The following is a 27,856-nucleotide window of genomic DNA, read 5'->3' on the forward strand; positions in this document are numbered from 1 at the left end:
TGTCTCAGTTGTTGAATCTTATGTTCATACAAATATTTACACATGTTAAGTTTTCTGAAAATAAACGCAGTTGACAGTGAGAGGACGTTTCTTCTTTTGCTGAGTTTAATTCACCAATACATTTCTTGGTTGTCACAAAAATATTGCTATCAGGTTGTAAATCACAGCTGGCCTTGTACATTATTTGCTGCCTCCACCCATTCGGGATGCACCGTTTCAGTTTCAATGACTCAATATTTTGAAGAAAAATGGACGACTGTAACTAAGGCTGGGGATGTCAATACAATCAAACTAGCAAGGGCAATGATCACAAGTCCGTCATAACATGGCTAATAGGCTAGCACGTGTCAAACACAAGGCCCCACAGGCCGAATAGAACACACAAGCGAGTATAAATGAGTCAACAGTTGAGTCATCTACTATATGAAATTACAGCCTGATGCGCATCTATGAATTGAACTTAAATGACGCTGCTTTCGTTTGTTCCATTTACAGCATGCAGCGGGAGAAAGTGTACATGCGATAGTCCTAGCTAGGCCATGAAAATGTTGCACTCTGACTTTGGTTTAAAAAGTTTGAGTGGATTTATCTAATGTTCCCTGGTTAGATTTTAGCTTATCTCTCTCTGTCTCGCATTAGTTGGTGATCTCGTAGTTGATGTTTATAGGTAGCTGAGGGGGAGAGAGCCTACCTTTTCCTGGTTGTTTGATCAATAGAACTGTGAAGTTCCCACACGTAAGAGGACACCGGTAGTATTCACATATTTGCTGATATCCATGAGCTGAATTCAAACTGTTGCTACTGTCTGTAAACACACATTCCAGTTCAAATAATTGATTTCAGGCCCTTGTGGCAAATGGCTTATTTGCATATAGGCCTACTGTAGCTCTGATTGGCTATGGCGCACCCTTCTGCTTAGACTCCGGTCCTGGACAAGACAGATGTTTGTTAGGTTTTATTTACTGCAGTGTCTATTAATTGTTCAAACGCATGGCCGCTTTCCCACTCTACATTGCATGTTGAATTTTCACAAATGCCTTACTATAAGTCATTCCCAAACATTCTATGAATTTTTTTGGAAAATGACCATCTAAGTGTTTGCTTGTCAATTTTTTTTAAATAAAAAGTGTCCTATTCTTCCTGTGTGTATATGAACAGATTTTATGTTGCTAAAACTCTGTCAGTTCCACTTTAAAAAATTCCTTAAGGTAAATCCTTAAGGGAAACACTTAATGTTCTATGCAACTAGGGCAAGGCTTAATTTTTTTCAATTAGGGTTAACAAGTGTTAGGCTATATGGCTAACATTAGGTTAGCGTAAGCCAAACCCAGAACTTGGCTTGCTTTTTCTGCTCTGTGTTCTTGCATGAAAGTACTCAGGCTAATGAGTGCCGATGGTTTTCTGTGGGGCTTTTGCTGGTCTGTGTTAGATTCTGTCTTTGTATTAAACACTTGAGCTGAAAAACTGGCCTAGCTTTAACCAAACCGTTTTGCTAGAGCCCTCACATAGCCACTGTTAATATGGAATATATTATATCTCCCTATCCAAGATACACATTCGAGCAAGTGGATGCACACAATCACACATACACACTTTAGCTTGAACTCTCGATAGCTGTCATTAAGACACAGTGTAATGCATTGCCTTTCCTATAGACACACTCTCTCTCTCTCTGTCTGTCTGTAAGAAAGTATTTTGGGGTTCTCCCACATACGCCCACACACACACTCCCAGTGGGTCATCAAATCTGTGTGCTAATTGAGAGCGGCTGTAGTCCATTATCTGTCAGCAGAGACAGAGGCATTCTAGATCCTAATGTGAAACACATGGACAACAACACACACACAAATACTATACACACATACATATACACGCATATATATACGCACACACACACACAAACACACACTGCGGGCACACACAATCACACTCGGAGACATGAAGTGTATTAACATAGACCCACGGAATGCTGTGATTGGTTAGGCCTATTGCCACAACGATGAATAACGCAATTAAAAATCTGTCCTCGTACTTGATGATGGAGAGGCAGGGTAGAGAAAAAGAAAAGTGATTGATAGATGAAGAAAGGTTGTAGAGAATGGAGGGAGGTTAATCAATGGAGATAAGTTAAATAAAAGAGACTGATGGATGAAAAGAGGAGAGGAGAGATAAATGGAAGAGTCTGGGAATGATGGAAGAGCGAGAGAGAGGGAGAAGAACAGAGGAGGGACATTGAAAAGGAAAAAAGAGAAAGAAAAGACTCATAACCTACTTTTCACGAAGGCATTCCATTCTTTAGAACATGTAGCGGACACACCTGGTAGTTATTATCACTGGGAGAGAGAGTAAGTTTCTATGACGTAGTCGAATTCCTGACCGTGGAACACAGACTTATTTACTGTATGGAGAGGAACAGAGCGGAATGGAGGGAAGGGGAGAGCGGAATAGAGGGGAAAGAGAGGAAGACTAAGGAATGGAGAGAAATAGAGGACTGGAGACAACAAAAGAAAGGGGACGGTGATTTTCGTGTCCGCTGGACCTCCTGTGTGTGTTAGATGTAACACCTTTTTTTGTGGTTCCAGATGTGGGGTATGGAAAGAGGGCTGAAGCAGAGGGGGAACATCTTAACTCTTACATCTAGATGTTCCGCTAGCGGAACGCCTCGCCAATATCCTTTATGCAATCGCGGTGTCCGATTTTAAAATAGCTTTTCGCTGAAAGCACATTTGGCAATATTCTGAGTAGATAGCCCGGCCATCATGGCTAGCTATTTTGACACCCACCAAGTTTGGCACTCACCAAACTCAGATTTACTATAAGAAAAATTGGATTACCTTTGCTGTTCTTAGTCAGAATGCACTCCCAGGACTTCTACTTCAACACCCAATGTTGTTTTCGTTCCAAATAATCCATAGTTATATCCAAATAGCTGCGTTCTGTTCTTGCGTTCAAGACACTATCCGAAGGGTGACGCGCCGGCGCGTATCGTGACAAAAAACTTCAAAATATTCCATTACCGTACTTCGAAGCATGTCAAACGCTGTTTAAAATCTATTTTTATGCGATTTTTCTCGTAAAATAGCGATAATATTCCGACCGGGAGACGTTGTATCCGTTCAAAGACTGAAAGAAGTAAATGCACGCGCGCACCTGTGTCATTGTTCTCAGATCGACCACTTTCCAAATCCCCTACTGTTTTTCGCCCAGGGACTGCAGAGTTATCATTCCCCGTTCTGGCGCCTTCTGAGTGCCTATGGGAGCCTTAGAAAATGTCACGTTACAGCAGAGATCCTCTATTTTCCATAAAGAGGCTATAGAAGGCCAAGAAATGGTCAGAGAGGGCACTTCCTGTATGGAATCTTCTCAGATTTTGGCCTGCCATATGAGTTCTGTTATACTCACAGACACCATTCAAACAGTTTTAGAAACTTTAGGGTGTTTTCTATCCAAATAAAATAATTATATGCATATTCTAGTTTCTGGGCAGGGGTAATAACCAGATTAAATCAGGTACGTTTTTTATCTGGCCGTGAAAATACTGCCCCCTATCCTAAACAGGTTATAAATTATTATATAAATAAAATATCGGTGGTGTCCTGGAGGACAGTCAGTGTGCACTCAATGGTGTGTTCGGCTGAGCATACCACCCACTGTAGTGCCTTGCGATCCGCGGCGATGGAGTTGCCGTACCAGGCTGTGATGCAGCCCGACCGTATGCTCTCAATGTTGCGCCTGTAGAACACTGAGGGCCCGTTGGGACAGGCAGAATTTCTTCAGCATCCTGAGGTTGAAGAGTCGCTGTTATGCCTTCTTCACCACAGTGTCCTTGTAATTTGACCATTTCAGCTGCATGGAGTTGTGTAGCCAAGGAACTTGAAGTTTTTGACTGTCTCCCTGTTGATGAGGATGGCGCGTGCCCAGCCTGGTTCCTCCTGAAGTCCACAATCCACTACTTTGTTTTGCTGATGTTGAGGGAGAGGTTGTTTACCTGGCACCATGCCGTCAGAGTGCCTACCTCCTCCCTGTAGGCCGCCTCGTCGTTGTTGGTAATCAGGCCTACTATTGTCATGTCATCAACGAATTTGATGGAGTTGGAACTCTGAATTTGATGATGGAGTTGGAACTGTATGAGGCCACACAGTCGTGGGTATACAGGAGTGGACTGAGGACGCACCCTTGTGGGGCCCTGGGTTGAGAATCAGTGTCGAGGAGATAATGTTGCCTATCTTCACCACCTGGTGGCAGTTCAGGACCCAGTTGCATAGGGAGGAGTTCAGACCCAGGGCCATGAGCTTCGTGGTGAGCTTAGAGGGTACTATGTTATTGAAGGCTGAGCTGTAGTCGATGAACGGCATCCTCAAATATGCATTCCTTTTTTCCAGATGAGTGAGGGCATTGTGCAAAGGCGATTGCGTCGTCAGTTGGTCTGTAAGGGTGACGGGCAAATTGGAGAGGGTCAATTGTGTCAGGGAGGGAGGAGGGGATGTGATCTTTGACTAGCCTCTCGAAGCACTTCATGATAACAGAGGTGAGTGCTATAGGTTAGTAGTGATTCAGTTGAGTTACTTTCCCTTTCTTGGGCACTGGGATGCTGGTGGAAATCTTGAAGCAGGTGGGGATAGTGGCTTGAACTGGAGAGATTACACATTTCTGAAAAGAGATGGCTGAAACAGAGGGAGAGGAGAGAGTGTATGGAGAAGGAGAGGGAGGGGAGGAAAACTTAGAGAAGGCAGGAGAGGGATTAGTGATGGCATGTATGCATTAGTGCATAGGAATGTAAACAGAAGTCCTATAGCCTTAGATAAGACCAAAAGGTTGAAACCTTTTTGTGCTCCTGACGATTAGTTGTTTAGCTGAATCAGATGTGCCAGTGTAAGCCTGCATACAGTAGCTCTCCTGTACCAGGGTTGGAGACCATTAAAGACCAATGCTCCATTGCTAGACACCCTCCATGGGAGCTACTAAAGGGCAGTGACACTGATGCTTCACTGTAAAGACTACAGTAATGTCAACTACAAGGGAACAAGTTAGGTCAACTTGAAGATAAACAAATTGTCAAATTCCCCCTCTTCAAAGGGGGAGACACTCTAGACCCAAACTGTTACAGACCTATATCTATCCTACCCTGCCTTTCTAAGGTCTTCGAAAGCCAAGTTAACAAACAGATCACCGACCATTTCGAATCCCACTATACCTTCTCTGCTATGCAATCTGGTTTCCGAGCTGGTCACAGGTGCACCTCAGCCACGCTCAAGGTCCTAAACGATATCATAACCGCCATCGATAAAAGACAGTACTGTGCAGCCGTCTTCATCGATCTGGCCAAGGCTTTCAACTCTGTCAATCACAACATTCTTCTCGGCAGACTCAACAGTCTTGGTTTCTCAAATGACTGCCTCGCCTGGTTCACCAACTACTTCTCAGATAGAGTTCAGTGTGTCAAATCGGAGGGCCTGTTGTCCAGACCTCTGGCAGCCTCTATGGGGTGCCACAGGGTTCAATTCTCGGGCCGACTCTTTTCTCTGTATACATCAATGATGTCGCTCTTGCTGCTGGTGATTCTTTGATCCACCTCTATGCAGATGATACCATTCTGTATACTTCTGTCCCTTCTTTGGACACTGTGTTAACTAACCCCCAGACGAGCTTCAACTCTCCAGCTGTGGCCTCCAACTGCTCTTAAATGCAAGTAAAACTAAATGCATGCTCTTCAACCGATCGCTGCCCGCACCTGCCCGCCCGTCCAACATCACTACTCTGGACTGTTCTGACTTAGAATATGTGGACAATTACAAATACCTAGGTGTCTGGTTAGACTGTAAACTCTCCTTCCAGACTCACATCATGCATCTCCAATCCAAAATCTGAATCGGCTTCCTATTTCGCAACAAAGCATCATTCACTCATGCTGCCAAACATACCCTCATAAAACTGACTATCCTACTGATCCTTGACTTCAGCGATGTCATTTATAAAATAGCCTCCAACACTTTACTCAGCAAATTGGATACAGTCTATCACAGTGCCATCTGTTTTCTCACTAATGCCCCATATACTACCCACCACTGCGACCTGTATGCTCTCGTTGGCTGGCCCTCGCTTCATATTCGTCGCCAAACCCACTGGCTCCAGGTCATCTATAAGTATTTGCTAGGTAAAGCCCCGCCTTATCTCAGCTCTCTGGTCACCATAGCAGCACCCACCCGTAGCATGCACTCCAGTAGATATAATTCACTGGTCACCCCCAAAGCCTATTCCTCCTTTGGCCGCCTTTCCTTCCAGTTCTCTGCTGCCAATGACTGGAACGAATGGCAAAAATCACAGAAGCTGGAGACTCATATCTCCCTCACTAACTTTAAGCATCAGCTGTCAGAGCAGCTCACAGATCACTGCACCTGTACATAGTCCATTTGTAAATAGCCCATCCAACTACCTCATCCCCATTTTTTTTGCTCCTTTGCACCCCAGTATCTCCACTTGCACATTCATCTTCTGCACACCTATCACTCCAGTGTTTAATTGCTAAATTGTAATTACTTTGCCACTACGGACTATTTATTGCCTTAACTCCCTAATCTTACCTCATTTGCACACACTGTATATAGATTTTCTTCTATTGTGTTATTGACTGTACGATTGTTTATTCCAAGTATAACTCTGTGTTGTTTGTGTCGCACTGCTTTGCTTTATCTTGGCCAGTTGGCAGTTGAAAATGAGAACTTGTTCTCAAGTGGCCTATCTGGTTAAATAAGTTGATTTTTATTTTATTTTTACTTGAAGGGAACAAGTATGTCAGGTCAACTTGAAGAGAACACTGGTGTTCCTTCATTCATTCTAATCTCTTAGGCACATGTGGCTTTAACCAGACATGGCTGGTATAATCTATTATTTACACCTTAGAGACAAGGAGACCATACAGCACTCATAGTCCTTCTCATTCATCCCCCTGTCCTTTCTCCCCCTCTTCTCCACTCATCTGACCCATAGTCATCCTCGTATCTCATCCATCCTCCTCTCCTTTCTCCTTCTCTCTACCGCTCATCTGACCGATAGTCATCTACATTCATCCACCTCTTCTTTCCTTTTATTTCTCCCTCTCCTCCACTCATCTGACCCATAGTCATCCAAATTGTTAATTTATCCATCTCTCCTCTGCTCCTTGCATGTGTGTTATACGTGACCCCCCTCCTCAGCTAGGCTTCTCCAAACGTTGTAGATAATACTCACTATCCCCTCTTCCGCTGCCCAGTCTTAATGGCTCGTTTTGTCCGCCCTCCCTCCCTCTTCCTCATTCCAATCCTTTCTTTTTAACCCCCCCCCCCCACACACACACACACACACACACACACACACACACACACACACACACACACACACACACACACACACACACAAATTGCTGGTTAATTTGGAAGTTTCTTGTCCTCGGGCATGGGTTGAAGGGAGGGAAGGAAGTAAATAGAGGGGAATATGTAGTAACTGTAGATAGATTTGGTCTAGATCTTGGTTACTGTAGATACATTGCTTAACCATCTAACACATCAAAGAGCACACATGCACACACTCATCAAATCAAATTTCTATTTGTCACATTCGCCGAATACAACAGCGTGCTCTTTGTGTTATTTTCTTCCTTCCCTCCCTTCAACACCTGCCTGAGGATGAGGAGGTATGGGACGTGATGTGTACCAACAAAGTGGGCTTTATTCAACAGGGTTAAAAATGAATAACGAATGACAGCCAGGTGTGGGGGGTCACAAAAGGCATCTGTGTGTCTAGTTGTCTACCCCTCTCTTTGCTCTCCATTCGTCCCTCCATCGTCCCTTGCTCCCGCCATCCCTGTCTCCGTCCTGGGTCAAGGTTTGCGTTCCACCCAGTTCGGAGCTGTCTGTCTGTCTGTCTGTCTGTCTGTCTGTCTGTCTGTCTGTCTGTCTGCCCTTTGTGTCTTTTAAAAAAAGTGAAAAAAGGAGAAAAAAAGAGAGGAAGAAATAAAGGGGGAAAATATTATCTTGGAGTGGAGCGTGCTACGGGGGTCTTGCTCCATAACCTGTGAACAGAGCAGACTGTTTGGAAGAGGAAAATAAAATAATGGAATGATTGAGAGGGAGAGAGAGAGCTTGAGAGAGAGAGTGAAAAAAGGTAGAGTTATAGGGACAGAGAGAAAGAACAAGGAAGCAGAGTGTGTAGAAACGGAGAGAGGGAAAGGGAGGCTGGTTAATAAAGTAGCTAAGGTCAAGTTGGTATGGGGGGGTTGTGGTGGTAGTATTGCTGTGTACTGTGAACTGGTCTCTCTCCGCCCTCTCTCTTTCTCTCTCTGCCAACAATGTGCAGCAGCTCAGTGAGAGCTGGTATGTCTGAGAGTCAGGTTACATACTTAGGTTACGGTGCAGTGGAGAGGACAGAGCTACGAGAATATTGGACGTAGGAACACACACGCGCACACACACACACTGAGTACACCACACATAGGAACACACTGAGTACCACGTACACACACTGAGTAAACTGCATCTACTCAGTGAGTGTGAAAAACACAGTAGCGTTGTAGTTCTTGACACAAACCGGTACACCTGGCACCTACTACCATACCCATACCAAGCACTTAAATACCAATACCAGGTACTTAAATATTTTGTTTTGCCCATTCACCCTCTGAATGTCACACATACACAATCCATGTCTCAATTGTCTCAAGGCTTAAAAATCTTTCTTTAACCTGTCTCCTCACCTTCATTTACGCTGATTTGAAGTGGATTTAAGAAGTGACATCAATAAAGGATCATAGACTGACCAGGTGAATCCAGGTAAAAGCTATGTCGTGGAAAGAGCAGGTGTTCATAATGTTTTGTGCACTCATTTTACATGGGTCTTTCTATAAACTAAGGTACCAGTGAAGATTCCCTACACTGGACAACTTGTTACAGCTGTTGGTAAGTCATTGATAGTAATCTGCCAATTGTTTTCATGTCATTACATTAAGATATAAGGATGGATCATTGCAATTTTCAATAAAATTCACAAGTTGATTTAAAACCTATGTTTAACCCTTTTTCATGGTTGGTGTCTTGACAGATTTGTCCAAAATCGTGTGACATAAAACATTACTTTTCTGTCCTTGCATTTATGGCAATTACTTTATATCATATATTAAGCATTAACCAGTTTAATTAGCCATTAAACTTGAACCATGTAAGAATCCTGGATTTAGCTGTCCTACAGTTTTTTTGTGTAGAAATCCCAGAAATGCAGTGTAACTACATATAATTTCCTGTCTCCTTATGTTATTGGGTGAAAACTGTTTTCATGGGCACACAAATCCAAAACTATGTATGCTTTGCAAAAATGAATGTTTCTAACTGAGTCACCATACCTTGATACGTAAAACCTAAATCGACACTGTCGTTAACGTGGTTCTTCAATAATTATACATACTACTTGTTGGATGCCATTTGGTGTCCAGCTGATTAGTTATGACATTATATTTTTACGCATCATCATCTGATCCTGGAAGGAATTTTCCAAATGACAGTCAAGTGAACAACAGCTGTTGTGATAGTGCCTGCGATGCAACAACAGGCCAAGTGCTGGGAAAAAAAGGTGTTCATGATTTAATTTTCAGAATATATTGGTGTCTCATTCGGTACCCCATTGAAGACAGTTGTGCCTGGATTCACGTTGGATCTAATATCCCTAGCGAATTGATGTTGATCATCTGTTGTTTGCAATAACAATAAATAGAGTCACACACACTACATAAAAGCTTCCAGTAATTATATTTTGGCATCACTGTGCCTTCTTCATCATTGTGCCTTCTTCAACCTGAAGAAGACACAGTGATGCCGAAACGTTGGTGGTTACCCAATAAATAACTGGGAGCTTGTATATAGTGTGACTATATTTATTTATTTTTATAGCATACCGTTTACTCGCCATTAGTCAGCACCTCTATCAACTTTTTTGTGGGTGTGCGCCAGCTCATGCTTTTTATTATAAGATCATCTGTTGTCTGCTTGATTTACAGCAGGGTCTCATTAGATTTAACAAAGAAAGCATCAAGGTATTGAGTTAATGTTTTAATACGTTTTTGTGCCTCGGATTGGACACCGAGTCTACTGTGAGCAATTGGGTATAGGATAGACTATTGCACAACATACAAAGCCATTCCTATAAATTATTCTGGATGTAATGACAACAAACAGCCATTTTAAACAATACAAGGGGCTTGAAGTAGCCTAGATGTACTTGAATTTGGAGCTCAGAAAATCAAGTACTGGAATAGGCCTACCTTGAAAATCAAATATTTATTAAATTTGGTGCTTGAAAAGTTATTGTAATTATTGTAGCCAATTTATGTTCTCCTGCTCCTTTATAATTATCCGTGATTTTTGTGAGAGATGTGGCCACTTTCGTTTGTTTCCTGCCGCTTTAATTGAAGTGTGTTGTGCTGCTCTTTTTGCGGTAAAACCATGTGCTGTTATTATGAGCACGACAACATCTAATATTGGCTTCAACTTGGCTTTTCATACAAATACTTCCATTAAAAAACAAAGCTGGTTTTTGGTCACCTTCTCATTATAAAAACAGTGATGGTGAGATTAATGCTACCGTTATCCATGGCTTATCTCTGCCTGCGTCGGCCACATAGGCTACTGAAAAATTACCACGCATGCATCCAATCTATTTAGTCAGGCAATGTCCACATTATTCTCACATATTTTATAATGTAATAATAATTACAATATCAATACAATGGCAAGGCCTAAAAAAGTGTTGGCGTCTTAAAGTCATTGGAAAATGAGAATTTGTTCTTAACTGACTTGCCTAGTTAAATTAAAGGTAAAAATATATATATATATATATATATATATATTATTATTAGGGAGGGGTTCTATATTAGGCGTTATATGTACTATTATATAAATTATACAATTGTATAACATTTCGGTCCTTGAAAATTACAATTAAGTGCTTGAAAAAGTCCTTGAATTTGACTTCCCAATGTCTGTATGAACCCTGCTTAAAGGATATAGACGCCTATGTTGTTATATAGGTGGCGTTATGGGCATATATTAACTTGTGTTCCTCTAAGTACACATGTGAAACAGCATGAATATACACTGCTCAAAAAATAAAGGGAACACTTAAACAACACAATGTAACTCCAAGTCAATCACACTTCTGTGAAATCAAACTGTCCACTTAGGAAGCAACACTGATTGACAATACATTTCACATGCTGTTGTGCAAATGGAATAGACAACAGGTGGAAATTATAGGCAATTAGCAAGACACCCCCAATAAAGGAGTGGTTCTGCAGGTGGTGACCACAGACCACTTTTCAGTTCCTATGCTTCCTGGCTGATGTTTTGGTCACTTTTGAATGCTGGCGGTGCTTTCACTCTAGTGGTAGCATGAGACGGAGTCTACAACCCACACAAGTGGCTCAGGTAGTGCAGCTCATCCAGGATGGCACATCAATGCGAGCTGTGGCAAGAAGGTTTGCTGTGTCTGTCAGTGTAGTGTCCAGAGCATGGAGGCGCTACCAGGAGACAGGCCAGTACATCAGGAGACATGGAGGAGGCCGTAGGAGGACAACAACTCAGCAGCAGGACCGCTACCTCCGCCTTTGTGCAAGCAGGAGCAGGAGGAGCACTGCCAGAGCCCTGCAAAATGACCTCCAGCAGGCCACAAATGTGCATGCTCAAACGGTCAGAAACAGACTCCATGAGGGTGGTATGAGGGCCCGACGTCCACAGGTGGGGGTTGTGCTTACAGCCCAACACCGTGCAGGACGTTTGGCATTTGCCAGAGAACACCAAGATTGGCAAATTCGCCACTGGCGCCCTGTGCTCTTCACAGATGAAAGCAAGTTCACACTGAGCACATGTGACAGACGTGACAGAGTCTGGAGATGCCGTGGAGAACGTTCTGCTGCCTGCAACATCCTCCAACATGACCGGTTTGGCGGTGGGTTAGTCATGGTGTGGGGTGGCATTTCTTTGGGGGGCCGCACAGCCCTCCATGTGCTCGCCAGAGGTAGCCTGACTGCCATTAGGTACCGAGATGAGATCCTCAGACCCCTTGTGAGACCATATGCTGGTGCGGTTGGCCCTGGGTTCCTCCTAATGCAAGACAATGCTAGACCTCATGTGGCTGGAGTGTGTCAGCAGTTCCTGCAAGAGGAAGGCATTGATCCACCAACGCCATCCATCCACCAACGCCACGTTGCACCACAGACTGTCCAGGAGTTGGCGGATGCTTTAGTCCAGGTCTGGGAGGAGATGCCTCAGGAGACCATCCGCCACCTCATCAGGAGCATGCCCAGGCGTTGTAGGGAGGTCATACAGGCACGTGGAGGCCACACACACTACTGAGCCTCGTTTTGACTTGTTTTAAGGACATTACATCAAAGTTGGATCAGCCTGTAGTGTGGTTTTCCACTTTAATTTTGAGTGTGACTCCAAATCCAGACCTCCATGGGTTGATAAATTGGATTTCCATTGATTATTTTTGTGTGATTTTTGTTGTCAGCACATTCAACTATGTAAAGAAAAAAGTATTTCATAAGATTATTTCATTCATTCAGATCTAGGATGTGTTATTTTAGTGTTCCCTTTATTTTTTTGAGCAGTGTATGACAGTCATAGTAAACAGGACTCTATGCCCTATTTAATGCACTAGGCTTATAGGGCTCTGGTCAAAAGTAGTGCACTATATTGGGAAATTGGGTGCCATTTGGTATGCTGCTCTAGTATACTTATTATTCAGTGTATGACATTCATAGTAAACATATAACATGTAGAACCAGAAGATTGTCAAACTGTGAACTCTGGACAAGTTTATCCTAAACTTTAAGAGGTGAGATATTTACAATCTTTTATCATAGGATGTGTTCCAAATGGCACCACTTTTGATTAAGGAATGTCTTTTAATGGATTGTGTTTTTATGGAGCGGCTCATCCAGGGATTGATAATTCAAGTCTGGTTGCTGGACAGGTAAACGTGTGTACGTGCACACACACACACTCACACTTTGGCTGCTGGACAGGCCAGTGAGTGCCTGCCAATGTGATATAACAGTGAATAATGTAGAGGAGTTGTTTGTTTCTTAGGCAATACCTCCAATAAATACAAACAATTTAGGGTAGGATGTGTTATAGATTGTTTTTTGCTGGTGCTAATGGAGGTGCCATGCCTATTCTAAAGAGGGCTTCATCACTGTCTTGCCCCTCCCTGGCCCATGAATGCAGGTGAAGCATATAGAGGACTGGAAACTCCAGTATAGGGGTTATCATGAGATTGGATGTCAGGCATGAAGTCTATGGCTGTGATTGCTCCACAGTGCCCTACAGAGAAAAAGTCACCATAGAGTCAATACCATGTTGTGTTTGTGACTGTCTGAAATCATAGAAACAATTCTAGAATGAATTTGAGATATTTTAGGCTGTGAATGATTCTATGTTTGTGAATAAGGTGGTTGTTTTGGAAGGGTCAAACTACATTTTTACTAACAACATGCCACTTTGAGCAAAGCCAGTGTGTCTCAACACATCAGCTACTACAGCGACTGAAATGACTGCAACACTTAACAAAGAGCTGCAGTTAGTTTCGTACAACTAGGTGACCTAAATTGGGATATGCTTTTTTAATTTTTTTATTTTCACCGCCCCATGGACATCCCGGTCGCGGCCGGCTGCGACAGAGCCTGGGCTCGAACCCAGAGTCTCTGGTGGCACAGCTAGCACTGCAATGCAGTGCCTTAGACCACTGCACCACCCGGGAGGCCAAGGGATATGCTTAACACCCCGGCCGTCCTACAATCTAAGCTAGATGCTCTCAATCTCACACAAATTATCAAGGAACCTACCAGGTACAACCCCAAATCCATAAACATGGGCACCCTCATAGATATCATCCTGACCAACTTGCCCTCTAAATACACCTCTGCTGTTTTCAACCAGGATCACAATGATCACTGCCTCAAACAACCATCCCTCATCACTGTCAAATGCTCCCTAAAACACTTCAGCAAGCAGGCCTTTCTAATCGACCTGGCCCGGGTATCCTGGAAGGATATTGACCTCATCCCGTCAGTAGAGGATGCCTGGTTGTTCTTTAAAAGTGCTTTCCTCACCATTAGAAATAAGCATGCCCCTTTCAAAAAATGTAGAACTAAGAACAGATATAGCACTTGGTTCACTCCAGACTTGACTGCCCTTGAACAGCACAAAAACACCCTGTGGTGTACTGCACTAGCTTCGAATAGTCCCCACAATATGCAACTTTTCATGGAAGTCAGGAACCAATACACACAGTCAGTTAGGAAAGCAAAGGCTAGCTTTTTCAAACAGAAATTTGCATCCTGCAGCACTAATTCCAAAAGGTTTTGGGACACTGTAAAGTCCATGAAGAATAAGAGTACCTCATCCCAGCTGCCCACTGCACTGAGACTAGGAAACACGGTCACCACTGATAAATCCACGATAATCGAGAATTTCAATAAGCATTTCTCTACGGCTGGCCATGCTTTCCACCTGGCTACGCCAACCCTGGCCAACAGCTCCGCACCCCCCTCAGCAACTGGCCCAAGCCGCACCCCCCTCAGCAACTGGCCCAAGCCGCCCCCCCCCCCCGCGCTTCTTCTTCACCAAAATCCAGACAGCTGATGTTCTGAAAGAGATGCAAAATCTGGATCCCTACAAATCAGCTGGGCTGGACAATCTGGACCCTCTCTTCCTAAAATGATGAGTCACCATTGTTGCAACCCTTATTACTAGTCTGTTCAACCTCTCTTTCGTATCATGTGAGATTCCTAAGGATTGGAAAGCGGCCGCGGTTATCCCCCTCTTCAAAGGAGGAGACACTCTAGACCCAAACTGTTACAGACCTATATCCTTCCTGCCCTGCCTTGATAAAGTCTTCGAAAGCCAAGTGAGCAAACAGAGCACCGACCATTTCGAATCCCATCGTACCTTCTCCGCTATGCAATCTGGTTTCCGAGCTGGTCACGGATGCACCTCAGCCACGCTCAAGGTCCTAAACGATATCATAACCGCCATCGATAAAAGACAGTACTGTGTCTTCATCGACCTGGCCAAGGCCTTCGACTCTGTCAATCACCACATTCTTATCGGCAGACTCAACAGCCTTGGTTTCTCAAATGACTGCCTCTCCTGGTTCACTAACTACTTCTCAGATACAGTTCAGTGTGTCAAATCGGAGGGCCTGTTGTCCGGACCTCTGGCAGTCTCTATGGGGGTGCCACAGGGTTCAATTCTCAGTCTGACTCTTTTCTCTGTATATATCAATGATGCCGCTCTTGCTGCTGGAGATTCTTTGATTCACCTCTATGCAGACGACACCATTCTGTATACTTCTGGGCCTTCTATGGACACTGAGTTAACAAACCTCCAGACGAGCTTCAACGCCATACACCAATTCTTCCGTGGTCTCCAACTACTCTTAAATGCAAGTAAGACTAAATGCATGCTCTTCAACCAGTCGCTGCCTGTACCCGCCTGCACGACTAGCATCACTACTCTGGACGGTTCTGACTTAGAATATGTGGACAACTATAAATACTTAGGTGTCTGGCTAGACACCACTACTCGAGACTCACATTAAGCATCTCCAATCCAAAGTTACATCTGAATCGGCTTCCTATTTCGCAACGAAGCCTCCTTCACTCATGCTGCCAAACATACCCTTGTAAAACTGACTATCCTACCGATCCTTGACTTCTGCGACGTCATTTACAAAATAGCCTCCAACACTCTACTCAGCAAATTGGATGCAGTCTATCACAGTGCCATCCGTTTTGTCACCAAAGCCCTATATACTACCCACCACTGCGACCTGTATGCTCTCGTTGTCTGGTCCTCGCTGCATATTCATTGCCAAACCCACTGGCTCCAGCTCATCTATAAGTCTTTGCTAGGTAAAGCTCCGCCTTATCTCAGCTCACTGGTCACCAAAGCAGCACACACCTGTAGCATGCGCTCCAGTAGGTATATTTCACTGGTCATCCCAAAGCCAACATTTCTTTGGCCACCTTTCCTTCCAGTTCTCTTCTGCCAATGACTGGAACGAATTGCAAAAATCACTGAAGTTGGAGGCTTATTTCTCCCTCACTAACTTTAAGCGTCAGCTGTCAGAGCAGCTTACCGATCGCGGCAGCTGTACACAGCCCATCTGTAACTAGCCCATCCAACCAACCAACTACCTACCTCATCCCCATATTTGTTTTTGTTTTTCTGCTCATTTGCACACCAGTATTTCTACGTGCACATCCTCATCTGCACATATATCACTCCAGTGTAAATTTCTAAATTGTAATTACTTTGCCACTTTTGGCCTATTTATTGCCTTACCTCCTTACTTAATTTGCACACACTGTATAAATATTTTTCTATAGCATTATTGACTGTACGTTTGTTTATCCCATGTGTAAATCTGTGTTGTTTTTGTCGCACTGCTTTGCTTTATCTTACCCAGGTCGCAGTTGTAAATGAGAACTTGTTCTCAATTGGCCTACCTGGTTAAATAAATGTGAAATAAATATAAATAAAAGGTGCCACAAGGAGGGACTTTAGAAAATTACAATTGGCTCAGATGGCCCTTGGATGTAAAGAGAGAGCAAACATTAATAATATGCACATCAATCTCTAGTGGCTCAAAGTGGAGGAGAGGTTGACTTCATCACTACTTGTATTTGTGAGAGGTATTGACATGTTGAAAGCACAGAGCTGTCATTTTAAACGACTGGCACACAGCTCAGACACCCATGCATACTCCACAAGACATGCCACCAGAGGTCTCTTCACAGACCAGAACAAACTATGGGAGGAGCACAGTACTCCATATAGCCATGACTACATGGAACTCTATTCCACATCAGGTAACTGATGCAAGCAGTAGAATCAGATTTTAAAAAACAGATAAAAATACACCTTATTGAACAGCGGGGACTGTGAAGCAGCACAAACATACACACAGACACATGCATACACACACATGATAACAGACGCACTATACACAAGTACACATGGATTTTGTGTTGTAGATATGTGATAGTGGAGTAGGGGCCTGAGGGAACACACTTAGTGTGTTGTGAAATCTGTTCTGAATGTATTGTAATGTTTGTAATATTGTAATATTTGTCAACTGCCTTGGCAGCAGCTAATGGGAATCCATAATAAATAGAAATACAAATTCAATCTACTATATTTCTATTCTATAGGAGGGTATAAATTACTTATTACAGCATTGGCCCTGCTGAAAGACAGAAATGGTAACTTCAAGTATATTAGTACTAGTTAAGATTCACCCACTTTAAGACCACTAGCTCAGATCTGTATATCACTCAGACTGTGACCATTCTACTGTATTTCTAGAACTGTGTCTTACAGGAGGTATAAGTTACTTATTAATGTTAACTCCTGCTGAAAGAACGGGAAAAACAGTAACTTCTTAGATTAGATCAGACCTAGATAAGGTTCCCTGTCCGTTCCATAGATCCAGATCTGTATATCACTCAGACCATGTTCATTCTATCTATCATATTTCTATATCTGTCTCTTAAATTAGATATAAGTTACATATTAATCATCAGCCCTGCTGAAGGAACTGAGAAACGGTAACTTATTTGAGTAGATTATGGCAAGATAAGTTTCCCTTTCTGCGCCACAGAGCTATGGAGAGCTTAGACTGGCCCAGACCTGCACCACACACACATATTAAAGGATTGGGTTTCCATCTTCTGCTAAGCTCCCAGAGTAGGCCTAATACTTGTTCATGTGCATACTTGTCTTTTCCTCTTTCCCTCTCCCCTTGTTTTCCCTCTTTCCTTCTTTTCTTTTCACTATCTTTTCCAGTGAATAACGAGGGCATGGATTCAGTAAAACATTCTAGAGAAAAAAATCCAAGAAGCTTCGTAACAAAAAAAACGCAAATAAGTTCTTAAGGAAGTTATGAAGTACGTACGCAAAATCGTAAGAACTTTCTCAAATTCCTTCTTAAGAATGTTTAGTGAATCAAGACCCTGTTTATCAGCTCTTTCTGATATCAGTGGCCATATTCACGAAGCATGACGGTGTAGTTCTGCTGATCTAGGATCAGTTTGGCCCTCATAGATCGTAATTAATAAGATTACATGGGGGTGGGGGGGGGGACTGATCCTAGATCAGCACTCCTAGTTTGATTACTGGCCCAGTAAGGCTCTGTGCAGAATCATCTTAAGAACTTTTTCAAATTCGTTCTTAAGAACTTTAAAGGGATAGGTCAAGATTTTGGCAATGAAGCCCTCTATCTACTTCCCTAGTCAGATGAACTCGTGGATACCATTTTTAGGTCTCTGCGTCCAGAGATTTCCAGTCATTGCGCTAGTTAGCAATGACTCACGAAACTACGTTTAACTTCCTTTATGCTGGATGCAGAGATATAAAAATGGTATCCGAGTTCGTCTGAAAATCTTGCACTGTCCCTTTAAGTGAATCAGGACCCTGTGTCTCAGTTCTTTCTCTACAGGGTCTGTACTGTACTAGGGCCTCTGTAAAAAGGGTGAAAGGTTGAAGACTTTGTTTGTTTGTTGTTGTTATTGCAGCTGGTGGTTTTACTGTTATGGTTGCAGTCGGTGCTCAATCTTTAACCCTGGTCACATTTAGAACACAGATCTTCGCGCTATAAACCAAAACTGCAATGTGAAAGCAATTGTCTTGTGTGTGTGTGTGTGTTTTGTGTATGTATGCGTGCACTGTAAAATAAAATGTTATCAATGTACAATTGTAAAGCAACCAGCAGCAATAGGATTGTGAGTTTTCTCAACAAAATAGCATTGAAGTTTACTCAACGTACAACTGTAAGGTAACCAGTTGCAATAGGATTGTGAGTTTGCTCAACATTTGGGCGTATAGCTGAACTAACATACACTGAACAAAAATATAAACGCAACATGTATAGTGTTAGTTCCATGAAACATGGGACCATCACATTGTTCTGAAGCCATTCCAACGATGCTTTGGTTATATACTTGGGGTCGTTGTCCTGTTTTTTCTTCCCGCAAAACACCAGTCTCAATGTCAACAGTGAAGAGGTGACTCTTGGATGCTGGCCTTCTAGGCAGAGTTGCAAAGAAAAAGCCATATCTCAGACTGGCCAATAAAGAGAAAAGAATAAGATGGGCAAAAGAACACAGACACTGGATAGAGGAACTCTGCCTAGAAGGCCAGCATCCCGGAGTCACCTCTTCACTGTTGACTTTGAGACTGGTATTTTACGGGTACTATTTAATGAAGCTGCCAGTTGAGGACTTGTGAGGCGTCTGTTTCTCAAGCTAGACACTCTAATGTACTTGTCCTCTTGTTCAGTTGTGCACCGGGGCCTCCCACTCCTCTTTGTATTCTGGTTAGAGCCAGTTTGCGCTGTTCTGTGAAGGGAGTAGTGCACAGCGTTGTATGAGATCTTCAGTTCCTTGGCAATGTCTCGCATGGAATAGCCTTCATTTCTCAGAGCAAGAAAAGACTGAGTTTCAGAAGAAAGTTTTTTGTTTCTGGACATTTTAAGCCTGTAATCGAACCCACAAATGCTGATGCTCCATACTCAGCCAGTCTAACGAAGGCCAGTTTTATTGCTTCTTGAATCAGAACAACAGTTTTCAGCTGTGCTAACATAATTGCAAAAGGGTTTTCTAATGATCTATTAGCCTTTTATAATGATACACTTGGATTAGGTAACACAACGTGCCATTGGAACACAGGGGTGGTGGTTTCTGATAATGGGCCTCTGTGCGCCTCTGTGCGCCTATTGTTTCCAGCTACAAAGGTAATTTACAACATAAAAAATGTCTACACTGTATTTCTGATCAATTTTATGTTATTTAAATGGTCAAAAAAATTGTTTTTCTTTCAAAGACATTTTTAAGTGATCCCAAACTTTTGAACGGTAGTGTACATAGACGGACAGACCGAGAACAGGGTCTTTCTAACAACAAATCAAATCAAACTTTATTTGTCAACGGCACTGAACTTACCTTGAAATGCTTACTTACAAGCCCTTAACCAACAGTGCAGTTCAAGAAGAGTTAAGAAAATATTTACCAAATAAACGAAAGTAAAAAATTCTAAAAGTAACACAATAACATAACAGTAACAAGGCTATATACACATACCGTACACAAAGTACAGAGTACAGTTTGAAATATCACTGGTTGTTGCTGCCAATTGTCAGCATGTATTGTGTAAATACCATCACACTGGCTTTCCTGCTATGTTCTCCCACAATGTCTATATCCGTCTTTCCACTGCCTACATGCATTGTGTAAATACCATCACACTGGCTTTCCTGATACGTTTTCCTACAATATCTTTATGCCCGTAGCAGAACTTCAGCAATGCATCTTGAATCTATCCTACAAACACACTCTGCCCAACAAATAAGTGATATCTCTTTTTGGATCGTTTTATTTTGTTTGTTTATCTTTCGCACGTACCCACCAAACCTCCGTCAAAGGAGTAAGGGATTTGAGAAGGAGTGAAAGAGAGCGAGATGGAGTGTGTTATGAAATGAAAGCTTGACTGTATCAGTGTCTTAAGTTTGAGTAAGTCAAGACTACAGTACATGCCAGAGAAACGGCATAAGGGAGAAACTTAACCTCAGCACGTGACTGATAGTGATGAAGATGGTGATAATGATGATGCTGGTTGTTTTTTTTTTACTTTCGATGTCTATACTTTGAGTCACCTGTTGTATTGGAAGTTTCTATCATAAAGATAATGATGCTGATCTAGTCTCTGCCAGCACCAATGCCACCTGTTCTCATATGACATCTTTATCTTAATTTTATAGGTGACAGAGAACATAATCTCAAAACAGACGTTTCAAGGTGAGTCAATCTCTCAAATACTGTACCTGTCTGTATGACCATTGTATGACACTCAGTAACAATGACAACAATTAAAACTCTATCAACCGGAATACCCATCTCCTATCATACTCTACCTGCATGACCTATTGTGTGACTAAAAAAAACAATGACAAAACTATCTATACATGCAGTACATGTATACCCCCTATCGTGGTGTTGAATCTGGAACTACATTTTGTCTATCTGTCATGACCTCGATAGTGGTGGTGATGATGGTAATGATGATGATATGTTTATGCGTCTCTCTCTGTCAGATGCGAGAACGTTACCTCACACCTTCAACACTTCGGGCTCAAAGTTCGCTACCTCTGTGCCCCAGCGGCCGTCGGCCCACCTGACCCTCAGAGACAGCAGCACTCAAGGTAAGAGTGTGTGTGTGTCGCTCTGTCTGTGCTAGTGTGTGTACCAGACCTGGGTTCAAATACTATTTAAGGTATTTCAATTACTTTTCTATATACTTTTCAGTTACTTTTACATTTGTAATTTAGATATTTGTTGTTTGAAAAGACAGCTAGTTTAATATTTGAATGTATTTGTAAATACAATTGGAAAGTATTTGAAAATACTCAAATACACTCCAAAGCGTTTAACCCAGGTATTTAGAAATAGTATTTGAAGTAATTATTTGAAAATACTTTCAAATAGTAGGCTATTTATGGGAAATTATTTGAAATGCTACAGCAAGTTGTAGTCAGGTTTGGCCTGCGTTTCTGGTGTTTATTACCATCAGCTCTAAAGCAGTGGAGGCTGCTGAGGGGAGGACAGCTCATAATAATGTCTGGAAGGGAGTAAATGGAATGGTATCTCAAACATGGTTTTCACCTGGTTGATACAGTACCATTCCATTTACTCCATTCCAGCCATTATTATGAGCCGTCCTCCCCTTAGCAGCATCCACTGCTCTTCAGGGCACTAAGGGCATGGTCCCCCTTTCTCTCTCTCTCGCTCTCTCTTTCTCTCTTTGCTAGCCATCCAGGCCAAGGCCTGTCTCTTTGTTAGTCAACAGGGGCGGCAGGTAGCCTAGTGGTTAGAGCATTGGGCCATTAACCGAAAGTATTCTAGATCAAATCCCTGAGCTGACGAGGTAAAAATCTGTCGTTCTGCCCCTGAACAAGGCAGTTAACCCACTGTTCCTAGGCCGTCATTGTAAATAAGAATTTGTTCTTAACTGACTTGCCTAGTTAAATAAAGGTTAAATAAAAAAATTAAAAAACAGTCAGGAGGAAGAGAGGGAAGAGGGAGTCAAGTTTTTTCATAAGGAAATAAGTCACTTTAATTCCTTATGAGTGCCAGAAGTTTATCCTGATCTGGAAGGTCTCCTGTCTTGGCAAAACTCCTGGCTCTTCTTGTAAGGCAATAAGGAAGTCCATTCCATACCAGCCAAAAAGCCCTAGGAGACATTACAGGAATGTACACATGCATACACGCACGCAGGCGTGCATGCACACTTACACACACTTCAAAGGGCTATGAGTATGTGTGTTTGTGTGTGCATCCATGCAAGCGCGTTTGTGTGGTTTAACTAATAGGAACATTAGGAATCAGTTTGTTCAAATTAAAGACATCTTGCATCAGAGCCCTTGACTTTTTCCAAATTTTGTTACGTTACAGGCTTATTCTAAAATGTATTGAATCATTTTTTTCCCTCATCAATTTACAAACAATACCACATAATGGCAAATCAAAAACACAATCCTGTCTCGAAGCTCTTCGGACAATTCCTCCGAACTCATGCCTTGGTTTTTGCTCAACTGTGGGACCTTATATAGACAAGTGTGTGCCTTTCCAAATCATGTCCAATCAATTTAATTACCACAGGTGGGCTCCAATCAAGTTGTAGAAACATCTCAAGGATGATCAATGGAAACAGGATGCACCTGAGCTCCATTTCGAGTCTCATAGCAAAGGGTCTGAATACTTGTGTTAATAAGGTACTTCTGTTTATTATTTTTAATACATTTGCACACAAAAAAACAACTGTTTTTGCTATTTCATTATTGGCTATTGTGTGCAGATTGATAAGGTTGGGGGGGAAACAATTGAATCCGTTTTAGAATAAGGCTGTACCATAACAAAATTTGGAAAAAGTCAAGGGGTCTGGAGAAAAAAAAAATCCAGTCAGTGGCAGTCGTGTTGGTGAAAACAGCTCATTGATGAGAGAGCTCGAAGGAGAATAGCATGAATCATGCAAGCTAACAGGCGGGCCACAAACAGGCAAGTAACGGTGCAGTACAACAGTGGTGGGCAGAACGGCATCTCGGAACGCACAACTCCGTCGGTCCTTGTCACGGATGGACTATTGCAGCGGACGACCACACCGGCTTCCACATTCATCAGCTAAAAACAAGAACAAGCGGTTTCAGTGGGTACACGATCACCAACTCTGGACAATTTAGGAGGCGATGAAACCTGGTTCCTGTTGTGTCATGCTGATGGCAGAGTCAGGATTTGGCGTAAGCAGCATGAGTTCATGGTCCCATCCTGCCTGGTGTTAATGGTACAGGCTGGTGGCGGTGGTGTAATGGTCCGGGGAATGTTTTCCTGGGACATGTTAGGTCCCTTGATACCAATTGAGTAATGTTTGAACTACACCTTGTAGAATCCATGCCATGAAGAATTCAGGCTGTTCTGGAGGCAAAGGGGGGTCCGACCCTTTAATAAATAGGTGTACCTTATAAAGGGCCAATAGGACTTAATAGGGAATAGTGTGCCATTTGGGACACATGCACACTTATCTGATATAGATTTTCCTGCAGGAATATTACTTGTCTGTTTGGTTACTCCTCCTATGCTCCCTTCTTTTCTGCCTCTCCCTCCCTTTCACCCTCGCTTTGTTTTTTTTCTCTGTGCCCGCTGCTGCCCATTTTTCTCCTTTCCTCGCTCTCTCTCTTGCGCACACTCTCTCTCTCCAACAGGGTCTCCCGTGTATCCCACCCCCCAGCCCGACCTCCACCAATCATGTCGCCACCCAGTCCGCTCGTGGACCAATCAGAGCTTCGGAGCCCACCTTCACAACATGACCTTAGCCAATGGGAGGCTGCGTGTGCCCCAGGATGGGCGTTACTACATGTACTCTCAGGTAAACACATTTGACATTGAAGTATACTGTATAAGGGCGGCAGGTAGACTAGCGTTTAGCGCATTGGGCCAGTAAAGGTAGCTAGTTTGAATCCCCAAACCGACAAGGTGACAAATCTGCCGACGTATCCTTGAGCAAGGCACTTCACTCTAATTGCTCCAAGGTTGCCATTGATAATGGCTGACCCTTTCGTTGACCCCACTCTCCGAGATTGTCCCAAGGAGAGTTGGGATATGCAAAAAACACATTTCCAATTCACACAGTGCATGTACAGTGGCTTGCGAAAATATTCACCCCCCTTTGGTATTTTTTCTATTTTGTTGCCTTTACAACCTGGAATTAAAATAGATTTTTGGGGGGGTTGTATCATTTGATTTATACAACATGCCTACCCACTTTGAAGATGCAAAATATTTTTTCTTGTGAAGCAAACAAGTAATAAGACAAAAAAAACAGAACTTGAGCATGCATAACTATTAGCCACCTTTTGCAGTAAGTCTCTATAAGCTTGGCAAATCTAGCCACTTGGATTTTTGCCCATGCTTCAAGGCAAAACTGCTCAGCTCCTTCAAGTTGGATGGGTTCCGCTGGTGTACAGCAATCTTTAAGTCATACCACAGATTCTCAATTGGATTGAGGTCTTGACTAGGCCATTCCAAGACATTTAAATGTTTCCCCTAAAACCACTCGAGTGTGCTTTAGCAATATGCTTAAGGTCATTGTCCTGCTGGAAGGTGAACCTACATCCCAGTCTCAAATCTCTGGAAGACTGAAACAGGTTTCCCTCAAGAATTTCCCCGTATTTAGCACCATTCATCATTCCTTCAATTCTGACCAGTTTCCCAGTCCCTGCTGATGAAAAACATCCCCCCAGCATGATGCTGCCACCACCATGCTTCACTGTGGGGATGGGGATCTCTGGGTGATGAGAGGTGTTGGGTTTGCACCAGACATAGTGTTTTCCTTGATGGTCAAATAGCTCAATTTTAGTCTCATCTGACCAGAGTACCTTCTTCCATATTTTTGGAGAGTCTCCCACATGCCTTTAGACAATGCCTTTTTTCTGGCCACTCTTCCGTAAAGCCCAGCTCTGTGGAGTGTACGGCTTAAAGTGGTCCTATGGACAGATTCTCCAATCTCCGCTGTGGAGCTTTGCAGCTCCTTCAGGGTTATCTTTGGTCTCTTTGTTGCCTCTCTGATTAATGCCCTCCTTGCCTGGTCTATGAGTTTTGGTGGGCAGCCCTCTCTTGGCAGGTTTGTTGGGGTGCCATATTCTTTCCATTTATTAATAATGGATTTAATGGTGCTCCATGGGATGTTCAAAGTTTCAGATATTTTTTTATAACCCAACCCTGATCTGTACTTCTGTACTTTTTCCCTGACCTGTTTGGAGAGCTCCTTGGTCTTCATGGTGCCGCTTGCTTCGTGGTGCCCTTTGCTTAGTAGTGTTAGTAGTGACTCTGGGGCCTTTCAGAACAAGTATATATACTGAGATCATGTGACACTTATATTGCACACAGGTGGACTTTATTTAACTAATTATGTGACTTTTGAAGGTAATTGGTTGCACCAGATCTTATTTATGGGTTTGATAGCAAAGGGGGGGATTTCACTTTCATTTCACGTCACCAATTTGGACTATTTTGTGTATGTCCATTACATGAAATCCAAATAAAAATCTATTTAAGTTACAGGTTGTAATGCAACAAAGTAGGAAAAACGCCAAGGGGGATGAATACTTTTGCAAGGCACTGTATAATTGTGGGACCAAGTATGAGACTCACATTTTTTTTTTATATAGTGAGCATCATATGCGATCATAATAAGACACTATTAAGTGGTGATACATGCTTAAGACAAGTCTTCTACTGCATTATAATCATATCATAATTAATTTTATCACGCTGAGTAATATGTATATCTCTCTCCCTCCATCCCTCCCTCGTCCCTCCATCCCTAGGTCTACTTCCGCTACCCATCGCCCACTGAAGGGGACCAGCCAACAGCCAGTCACCAGCTGGTCCAGTGTGTCTACAAGAAGACATCCTACCTGCGGCCCATCCAGCTGTTGAAGGGCGTAGGCACTAAGTGTTGGGCCCCAGAGGCAGAGTACGCCCTCCACTCTGTCTACCAGGGAGGGCTGTTTGAGCTGAGGGCCGGGGATGAGCTCTTCGTCTCAGTCTCTTCCCCCACCATGGTTCATGCAGAGGAGTCATCAAGTTATTTTGGGGCGTTCCGTTTGGATCTGTAAAGATGGATGGAGGGGGAGATGGAGGGAAGAGATAGGGGAGACCACTGCCAGAAGAGGGTATGGGGTGGGATGAAAAGGAGAGGAACGGAGGCAGGGTGAGGACACTGCCAGAGTGAGGAAAGGGGGTGAAAGGAGGGATTAGAGGAGAGAAGGAGGGAAGGGTGAGACCCCAAGGACTAACTCACCCATTCTTTCCAAAGTGAATTGTAAATAGATCTGTAGATTCTACATGTGAAGGAGGGAGTTATGAACCTGAAAACATTGGATGGACACAGAGAATCAAAAGACAGAAGAATGTATTGCTTTATAATTCACATCATATAATGTGGAACTGTGGAACTATGGAACAGAACGGTAGCAGAAAAAAAGGACAAAGAAATATATGTGATGATGTGATAGCCAAGACTGGTGCAGTATGCTCACTGTATCTGTGCCATTTATACATACATTACATACTGACTGTATAGAAAGGAGTTGAGCACAGAACTAGAATGAGTTATATTCTAATCATTCTATTTCTGTGAAGTTGACTGTCTGTTCCAAGGGTTCTAACTGGACATTTGGCAGTTTGGGAAATTAGAAAAATTACTAATATGTTGTATACAAGACCATTTAGAGAAAGAAGAAGAGTGGATGACTTTTGCTCGCTGCATTGTTGAGGCCTTTTAAACTTTGGATGTACGACAGATTGGAAGAGGACTCTGTTTCGTTGTTGTTTAAACGACATTGGACACTGTTGAACACAGTTATGGATTGGATAAAGGAGAAGAAGAGGAGGATAAGGAAAGGGCAGAGGAATGGAACAGTACAAAGAAAGGACATAGAGAGAGAGCGCTATAGAGGGGTATGCGGCCCTACCAGTCTCTTAAATAAACTTTGTCTCTCTTCTCTGTCTTTCTTTCTCTCTTGCTCTCTCTCTCTGAAATCTCTCTCTCTCTCTCTGGAGTCTCTCTGGTCTTCACCTGTCTGTCCAGTGTAACCTGTGGAACAGCATACTGATGCCGGGGGAACACATACACACACACCCACTGTCGGACCTACTTTAAGCCCATGCCAGTCAGCAACAATCGGCAGAAAGTAAACACACATTAATCTAAACACAAACCATACACAGCACAGCACTGCTCCCTGCCCTACAGATACACTTCACTTCTCTCTCTCTGAGACACACACAACGCCTCCCTTTGTCGTCTGGTAATTGTAAGTGCACAAGCGGAGGCTGTGTGTGTGTGTGTGTGTGTGTGTGTGTGTGTGTGTGTGTGTGTGTGTGTCTGTCTTCAGTGTTCATTGGCTCCGTGGTTGTCTCGGAGGAAAGGTTAAACAAATATACAGCAGGGCTTGTTTGGGGGTGCGCCTGCCAGCTTTGTATTCTTTGTTTTACAGAGAAACATGCAACACACAAACACTTTGTCTCTCAAAGAGGCACACGCAATACACACACACAAATACTTTCTCTCTCTCAAAGAGGAACACGAAATACACCCACACACACAGTCAGACACACCAGACACGAGACACATGCAGAAAAACACAGACACACGAGGGACACCGCAGAACACGCAACACATTCAAATGCATAGACATTCACATGATAGGGACTCCGCAG

At 43.0% G+C, this 27,856-nt stretch overlaps 1 protein-coding gene across 1 annotated transcript in view; it reads left to right on the forward strand.

The window, feature by feature from the left end:
• Positions 1–27,056, forward strand: part of tnfsf10l (TNF superfamily member 10, like) — a 73,514-nt gene extending 46,458 nt beyond the window's left edge. Inside the window, exons 3-6 of the mRNA XM_029760677.1 lie at positions 20,842–20,878; positions 21,175–21,282; positions 23,836–23,999; positions 25,960–27,056. Coding sequence (XP_029616537.1) covers positions 20,842–20,878; positions 21,175–21,282; positions 23,836–23,999; positions 25,960–26,250 — 600 coding nt within the window. The 3' untranslated portion in view covers positions 26,251–27,056. The remainder of the gene's footprint in view (positions 1–20,841; positions 20,879–21,174; positions 21,283–23,835; positions 24,000–25,959) is intronic.
• Positions 27,057–27,856: the final 800 nt, after the last annotated feature.

Source organism: Salmo trutta, chromosome 8 (assembly GCF_901001165.1).
Source record: "Salmo trutta chromosome 8, fSalTru1.1, whole genome shotgun sequence".
Lineage (NCBI taxonomy): Eukaryota > Metazoa > Chordata > Actinopteri > Salmoniformes > Salmonidae > Salmo > Salmo trutta.